The following is an 8,688-nucleotide window of genomic DNA, read 5'->3' as shown; positions in this document are numbered from 1 at the left end:
GAAGCAAAACCCCCCAAAAGAGGGAAGGACAGAAACTGCAACTTTTTATTTTTAGGAAAGAAACAGCAATTTATTTCCTCCCCCTCTCTATTTTTTGTCACCGAAGTATTTTTTCTGGTATTATCAGCTGCTGCTATGAGCAGAGGTATTTCCTCCTTTTTGAAGGCTACTGTTTGAAGGCAGTGCAGAAATGCAGATCTGATGACATCCCCTCAGCAACTTTCAGACTTGGATTCCACCTTTATGGTGAGCAGGATGGTGGGTTCAAGAGATGGTGCTTTGCTTCCTGCAGATTTCTGACAACACCCCCCCCCCTCCCCAGTTCTTGGGTAATGTTTTTGGAGCCAGTAAAAAAAACCCTGACCTTATAGTCCTCCCCGCTGAGGAGAAAAAGTTGCAGTATGAGCTCCCCTGTTGTCCCACCCCAGTATCTGACAACAGATGTACTTTATTCATGGAGAAAGATTTATTAAAGGTCTGATGCTTCTTAGCAGAAAAGTCTCTTCTGTCACATTCTTTGGTGCAGATATTTTTGCCTTTAAGGAGAAAACTCTACCTGCTTTTCTACCATTTGACATCCTTCAAATGTTTCTCTCTGGCATTTGTTTCCCACTTGAGCTGTTGTTGCAGTAATACATGCAGGTCATTGGAAATCAAATATTGCTAATTTGGAGTTCACATGTACAAATCACATTGTTCATAACAAAAGCCCACGGTCATCTTGATGTTGGTTTTTAGAATGGGAAGTCTTCTGTGTGCACCTGGGGTAGAAAACAGCTCTGAGCCTTGCCAAGGGTATCCCATGACTCAGTTCTGCTCACAACATTTCTAGACTTACGTGGGTGAGTCTATTGGGTCCCCAGGGCGGTCCCAGGGAACCTGACTCACCTTGTTACACCCAGCACTGGGAGCAAAGGAAATGTGGATCTGTTCAGCAGCTCGGATGTGCCAGTGACTCAGGCTGCTGGATTGGACCAGTGCCTGACCTGTTTATGCCGCTCTGTGTCTCCCTCCTCTCCTAGGAACCCTGGGAGCGATGATTCTTCAATTCATAAATTCACAGAAGACACATTTAAAGCTCTGTGCTGTGAATAAAAACCAGTTCTGAAATGTTTAATAGTCCCTGAAGTAAAATAACCCTCTCCTGTAGGTTTAGATTCCAAGGGTCAGCTCTTCAGCACATGCAGCTGAACTTTATTGTGTGTGCTGTCTCCACTTGCTGTGGGAGCTTGGTGCTTGCCCACTGCTGGGTGGATTTGGGGTATTGTGCCTTTTGTAGAAATACCAGAAAAGAGGTAAGTCACCCTGAGCAGGTGCTTCAAATTTCAGAAGAAAGGAAATGCTGAAGCAGAAGAGGAAGGAATCATGATTGCTTTTACTCTGGTACAGCGATATGTTCATTCCCTTTCTGCCTTTTTCCTTTTAGGAAAGGAAAACTAATTTCTTCCCTTAAAGAAATAAAGTTTGCAAGCCAGGAAGAAAGAAGAACTAGGAATGCTCTGATCATCCATCAGGAATATTGTTACATTTAGCTTGGACTACTTTTTTTCCCCTTTTAATATTTTAACAATTAATTAATTCTTTAAAATTGAAACTGTTTTGACTTACCTATTCTGGGAAGAAAAAAAAAAAAAAAGAAGGCATTTTGAATCACAGTGGATTTTCTGCCACACTTAAGAACAGCTGGTTGAGACTGGGGTATTTTTGATGTGGAAAGAAGCTGCCTAGTTGTCTTTTCCTACGTACACTGACCTCAAACCTTTCTGACGGTTTCCTGCGTGGTGGCTTGATACTGTTTCCAAGCACAATTGGAAGATTCCCAAAAGAAGACAAGAGTCTCTTTGCAGTTCCCAGTTTGCCTTCTTTGTCAGACTCTTCTTTTCAAGGTTATCTTTAGCCTCATCCAGCATTCCAGGAAAAGAAAGAAGTGTCCTCTGGAGTTTTTTGCAGCCTTGGTATAGAAACACCCCACCACGTCTTGCCATTTCTGTCTGACATCTGTGACATTTAAAGATATGTTTTTGGAGCTTGTCCCTCTCCATAACCTATTGTTTTAATGAGTGCCACTGGAAATACAGCAGCAGAACTTAAACGAGGGATCTGAAGTTGAGGAGATGGAGCAGGGAGGATGGAGTGACTCTTGGGCATGAAAAATTTTGTGGAAAGGGTGAACAAGAAGGGGTTTGATGAAAAGGAGCATGGGAGGGCAAGTAGCAAGTCTAGGTTTCAAAATGAGGTTGGGAAATGAGTAGAAAAATTCAGATTGGTTGGGAGGGAGGGAACTGGGGAGCAGAGCTCCTGGCAGCACTGTCCAGACAGATCAGTCACACAGTATTTGCCTGTGCACAGCTGGGTTAGGTGAGCTACAGCTCACTTCAAACAAACAAAGGTGTTGCCCTTCACGATCCAATTACTGGGAGAAAAAATTCCCTGTACCTCGGGGCAGCGCTCAGCAGGAGCATCTTTTAAACCACACCACTCTAAGGAAAGCCCTGAAGACGCCAGACCTGGGAGGAAAACAGGAATGTTTGACAAATCGGGTGTGGTTCACACCTCAAACTTGTTTTCTGTCAGCATTCCCAATTGAGCTGCTCCTGATTTGTATTTGTTTAAATGAAAGGAAAACCAGACATTTTCCAGGGACGGCAGTACTGGCACCCAGGAAATTGCTGCTCCAGCAACAGCTCCTGGTGTGGTAGAGATTTTAAACTTTAGCCGTGAAGTGCAGGTGACCTCAGTGTGCCTTGCTGGACCAAGACTCAAGCACAGGAAGGAGCAGGTGTTGCAAGCAGAATGAAAAAATAAATACATTGATTTTTCCACAGTGGAATGATGTCCTCTGGGAGAAGCACTGCTGCTTGTGCCAGCCAGGGCAGGAGCGTGCGGCACACCGGGATGTGCTCTGCAGAGCTCGCTCCTGCTCTGGACAAACACTGATTTTCCATGTCTTAGTTCCTTCTACGATCCTTTCCTGTCTGCAGCAGCATGTAAAATTAGCAGAGGCAGAAACAGTAGGTCGAGAAATTCCTTCCAGGATTTTACTGTCCATAGCTTTAAAAAATACTGTCCTAGTCAAGAAACGGCTGGAGGGAGGACGGCGGCTGGGTCAGGGCTAGGGCACAGCGTAGCCGGGAGCTCGGGTGTGGCGTCTCACGGCACTGACTCACCTGCTCCTCTGGGGCTCCGGCGCGGCAGAGCCTGGTTCCCGAATACGTGCAGAAAAGAGGTTTCCAGCCCCAAATCCGCCTCCTGTTGAGAGAATGGGGATTCCTCCAAGAAATATCGTGATGGCTTCAGGAAAGGCTAGCGGCATTTAACACGTTACGTTGCACTTTGCGTTTATCTTTTTGCGGGCAAAGTGCGGCCGCCTTCCAGTGTGCCACACAAGCATTCCCGAGTGTTTTCCCTCAAGCCCAACCGCTGGGGGAAAAAAACCCCAAAAACCCAAAGAACAACCACAAACAAAACAATGTACAGATGCAAAACCAGGGGTTTTGCGTGAGTTTCGCTCAGGGCAGAACTTCGCAGGGGACCAGCGCGGGGCGGGGAGGGGGGGATGCTCGGGGGATGCTCGCGGACTCCGCGCGGTGCCTCCCGCATCCTCCCCATCCCCTCCCGTTCCCCCCCCCATCCTCCCCATCCTCTCCCGTCCCCCCCCATCCCCGGGCGTCCCCCGGCCCGGCGGGGCGGGCGCGCAGGCGCAGGGGGGGCGGGCGCGGCGCTGGGTGCGCGGAGCGCGGCGCGGCCCCAGACCGCGCTGCAGCCGCCGCGGGGGCGCCACTACCATGAGCGGCCGCGGCCGCCCCTGCGCGACTCACGGGCACCGGGCGCTGCCGCCGCCGCCGCCGCCGCCGGCCCCCCCCCGCCGCCGCCGCCGCCGCCGCTGCCGCCGCGCACCCCCGGCCCCCGAGCCCGGCGCTGCAGGATGCCGGGGGGCAAGAGAGGGCTGGTGGCACCGCAGAACACCTTCCTGGAGAACATCGTCCGGCGCTCCAGCGGTGAGAGATCCCCCGTCATGCATCCATCCGTCCGTCCGTCCGCCCGTCCATCCATCCCTCCGTCCCTCCGGCTTGTCGCCCCGGCGCTGCCGCGCTGGTGGGTCCGTGCCAAAGCGGTGCCTTCAAGGAACGGGATCTGCTCATCCCCTCCGGAGCATCCCCTCGCGGTCCTTACCCTGTCTCCCAGCACTTCTTACATCGCGATCTCTACTGCGAATTCGAACCTTCTTCTCTTCTATGAGACAATAAATTGTCATCCTCTCCGCTCATCGGGTCTTTCCCCCCTCCCCCCCCGGTTTTTCTTTTCTTTAGTTTTGTAATAATTAGGACTTGCAACTACTTCCATTCAGGGGGTTCAAAGTTTTTTGCAATTCTGTGACACTTTAAAGTCTGTGGCGAAGGTGCCGGGAAAGCGGTGAGGGAGTGACTGTGGTTTGGATGATGGCAATCCTGTGGCTGAGCAAATGGGTAAAGAACTGTCTGCAGTTGGTCATTTACGGCTCCTCTGTTAGGTGAATATTTACAGGGCTAGTTCAGGACTGTGGCATCCAGTTATTCCTTGCTGCCGGAGTTAATTTCACCCTTTCTAGTGCAAAGCACTGATCAAGAGCACTAAAGTTACGATGTGTTTGCAGCCCGCTGTCTCTTTGGGTGTGCTGGTGTAGATGCTGCTTTAGGCAAGACCTTTGCTAGTTACATTCATTTTTTTAATGTAGTTTTTGCACTGGCTCAGAACTACTGAGACGTAGAAGTGTTTGCACAAATGTAGGAGAGCTCGGCTTTGGGTTTTGCTAAAAGATAACTCCTTGGTCAGCCCAAGTTTAGGGCGATGCTGCCATGGGGAAGCACTGCTGTGCCAGTGTACACCTGGAGACAGGAGTGGGAAAGGTGAGCAGAGCGCTGAGAAGAGTTACTACATTTAGTATCAATCCAGACACCAATGGGTTGTGAAATGATGCGGAAAAACGTTCCTTTCCACCTTTCCACATTGCACAGTGCTGGATGTACCTCCCAGCCACACCAGCGTGGTCTGGTGTGCTGGCTTGGAGTGAATTTTGACGGCAGGTAGTGAATTGGTGATTCGTGGATTTTCCTCGTGAGCAGGACTGGGTTGAGGAGTTGAAATTTGTTTTAAAATGTTGTGTGTTAAAATGCCAGCTTTGTATTAAGCTGTTTTTGGGGGGCTTCCTCTGTCAGTTCCGTGGTCGGCAGCTGACTCCCTGTCAAGCCCTGTAGCTGCCCGATCTCCAAGAGCTGCTTTCCCACAGTAGTGTATTTATTTACCAGAATATTAAATGCAGGTTTAATTAATCGGCATTTATATAGCACTTTCCCTCTGACAATTTCAAAGTGTTGGGTGGAATTTAATTACACTTCACGGCTCCTTGTGGAAGAGGACATACAGAGGCTTTCTCAATCTGTTCATCAAATTGTGGCATAAATGGGGGCTTGGGGCATCACAGCTGATTTCCCTAGGTCCTGCAGCATGTTGGTGGCAGGGCTGGGAGCATGGTTTGGGAATGCCATGGTTTTGTATCATGCTCTAATTAAATCACATCCTCCCTGTGAAAGCTCAGTAAAGCTTTGAGACATCAAAAATTGGAAAAGCTCAGAAGGCTTTTGAACATTATACTTTAAAAGCATGTATCCCCACCAGTTTTTAACCTAGTCTAATTTAGAGCATAAATCATGCTGATCTGGTCATTCATTCTGATTTTTCTCTGCCACTGATGATGTCTAAGCATGGTGCTAGCTAGAAAGGTAAATATTCCCTGTTGGACACAAAGAGGAAAGTAGATTGGGAATTTGTATTTAACTCATGTAAGTTGTCAGTGTTGTGAGCTGAAACATGATTAGTTCTTACTTTTGTCATCCAGGACATAGCCTTATTTATCCTTTATAGAAATAGTAATTTTCATTGGATTCAGTACTGTTTAATCCAAATTTGATAGTATACAGTGGAGCAAATCTGGTTCAAGTATCTCCTGCCAGTGCTCGGAAGAAGACAAGGATTTGGTCTGCTGGCTGTATGCTGGGTTTGTTTTTAGGCTTGGATTCACCAAGTTCCAAGGAATTTTTCGTTGACAATTTGAGGAATGGGATGAAGGAAAGACGGATGATTGTTTTTTAAAATACATCTTCAGCATTCCCCCCAAAAAAGCCTTTCTGTCACCATTCCTGGTTCAGGAACATTCTCCTTTGAGATTTGTCACATTTATGCAATCCCATTGCACTTCTTGATCATAAATCTTTTCTTAACAACCAAGAGAAGGTTTGTAGGTACAGGTAATAACTTCTATTAGGCTACAGGTACTGCTGGAAAAAATCAGGCAGGTATTTCAGCAGATAGGCTCTTCTTCAGGTGAAATAGAAGCAATGGCTTCAAAATGAAGTGTTGATGGAGACAAATTACTCAGAGTTACCAGAGATGGATCCTAATATCAAAATTTATAGACAAATTTGTAATAATTTTAAAATGTGTAAAGTCAGGACTGGGAGCGGGTGTAGTAGGAACACGGTGTGCAGGCTTGGTGTGGTGTCTAGCCTGGTGTTAAAAGCAATCATATATTGAATTTTTAGCATTATTTGGGCACTTTCTCTTTAGGAATGTTGTGAACCCTTCCTTTTTGCCTCATCTTTGGCTGCTCATCAGGTTAAAATTGTGGGAGAAGCACTCAGAGGATGCAGCCAAGAGCAAAGCACCAAGGAGCTGAGCAGAAAGGAACGGGGTGGCTGTGACTGGGTGGCCGTGAAACGGGGTGACCGTGGCTCTTTGCCCTCTGTGTTGGAGAGTGGGAGGGCTGGGCTGCCCTGCTGGATGCCCCTCTCCATGCCAGGGTGTTTGGGAAGGATGGAGCTGCTGTCAGAGTGATGGAGAGGTCCCATGGTGTCGCCTTGCCTGGGGGAAAAACGTCTCCTTTGGAGACAACTTTACACCTTGGAGCTTGTGGTTTTAGGTCAGCATTGAAGGTCGGTTTTGGGGCAGCATCACAGGCTGCAGGTCCTTCCCAAAGCATTGGGGGGGTGCATGGCAGGCTCTTCTTTGCAGGGTCTTTGCCCTCACCACAGCTGAGCTCCACTTAAGGAGAGCCAAAGCCCATGGGGAGAGCGGGGTCTGTCCTTAGGGCTGCTGTGCCTGGTGAAAGGGACAAGCAGACCTGTCTTCAGGGTAATCTCAGTGCACTCTCTGCAACCTTTTTTTCCTTTCTTCTTTTAAAGCACAGTGAAAATACATTGGGACTTATCTGAGGCTCACAAAGATTGATACGATCTTGCTACAGCCTTGGCTGTGCCCTAGATCTTAAGAGCACCAGGTGTTTTGCTGAGCTGAAAGGTGTTTTGTGAGAGCACTGGGCTAAATCACATTAAGGTGACTGCCTTTTACTGCCATTAGTATTTGGGATGTTTAATAAGGACCATCCTAAGGGCAATGTTCTCTCCCAAGATGTTCTCAGCAGGCTGTGCCTGTTACTACTGATATTGTTGTTCACTTCTTCAGTGCATTCAGAGCTCTTACTGATACTGACCTGTGCTCAGCACTGTGGAAGTGCAGAGGGTACAGAACTGGGCAAGTCTCTAGATCAGGGCTGGGATTTATGGATCTGTCCCATGGGCAGTGTCATCCAGTGAGTTGAGCCATGCAAGTTTTTCTTGCCTTCACAAATTCTATCAGCAGAGAAATTAAGTATATGTTAATGGCATAATTTGCTTTTATGGTAGAGCATGAATTTGTGGAAAGGGTGACTCTGGGACTTGGCAGCAATCTGCAATAAAGACTGCTAACAGTTTGGAAGAGGGGATGAATTTAGTGAAAAACTATATATAATCTTATCTATATGATAAGAGTCATCATTACTGGATATTGTTTCTGTTGCAATAACTCTTAGAAGCTTCCTCATGAAAGTGGGTCTTTCACAAAAGCATTTTGACACTGGGATGAAATCTTGGTTCTCTAAGGCTTACATGGGAATTTCAGCATGGGCTTTAATGAAGCTAGCATTTTATTCCTGGCCTTTTTCAGCTTTATGCTATGTTCCTAAAAAGCAATTCCTTCACACAGACCTTGATGCCCTGCTGGGTCCCTGTGACTGGTGGGTGAAAGGATCAGCCTATAGGTGGTTTTTGTCAAGGTGGGTTACCTGGAAAGGAGGGGGGAACAAGTGTCACATCTGTAGCAATAAGACACCTTTTAAATTTTTATTCCACTGGTATTACAGACAAAATAAGTGTCTCTTGTCTCTTCTGTTCTTACTAGCTGTGCAGGGTTCCTGTCTTCCAGGCAGGGCTGTGGGACGTGATGCATGTGGGCTTCTCTCCCCTATATTAAAACAAGCTGCATTTTCATCTGGCACCAATTAAATTGCACATACTGCACAGAGAAAGTTCTTTAAAGCAAAGTCCTTCAAGTTTAGTGGATGTCTATCACTTGGGATCCTCTGAGAAAAATGCAGAACTCAGCAATTCCCTAAATCCCTACATAAAAGCAGGATGCACCGTGGGGTGGAAGTTTCCGTCCTCCAGTTCAGCTCAGAAGTTAAAGAAGGGATTACCAAGGTGCTCATGTCATTGGGGTTTTCTTTGGCATTTGAAGGCACAGGGTTCCTTCTGCAGGTTCTGTGACTGCAGGGCGCTTGCTGACACATGAATCAATGCAAAGTGGATTTTTACACTGGCAAGCATTACTAGATGG

At 47.4% G+C, this 8,688-nt stretch overlaps 1 protein-coding gene across 1 annotated transcript in view; it reads left to right on the top strand.

Moving 5' to 3' along the window:
- Positions 1-3,925: 3,925 nt before the first annotated feature.
- The window catches only part of KCNH5 (potassium voltage-gated channel subfamily H member 5), a 148,591-nt gene continuing 143,828 nt past the window's right edge, over positions 3,926-8,688 (top strand). The window contains exon 1 of the mRNA XM_053980361.1: positions 3,926-3,998. Within this exon, the coding sequence (XP_053836336.1) occupies positions 3,926-3,998 (73 nt within the window). The remainder of the gene's footprint in view (positions 3,999-8,688) is intronic.

Source organism: Vidua macroura, chromosome 6, assembly GCF_024509145.1.
Source record: "Vidua macroura isolate BioBank_ID:100142 chromosome 6, ASM2450914v1, whole genome shotgun sequence".
Classification (NCBI taxonomy): domain Eukaryota; kingdom Metazoa; phylum Chordata; class Aves; order Passeriformes; family Viduidae; genus Vidua; species Vidua macroura.
Note: the sequence above shows the minus strand (reverse complement) of the source record. Positions and strands in the feature narration are given on the sequence as shown.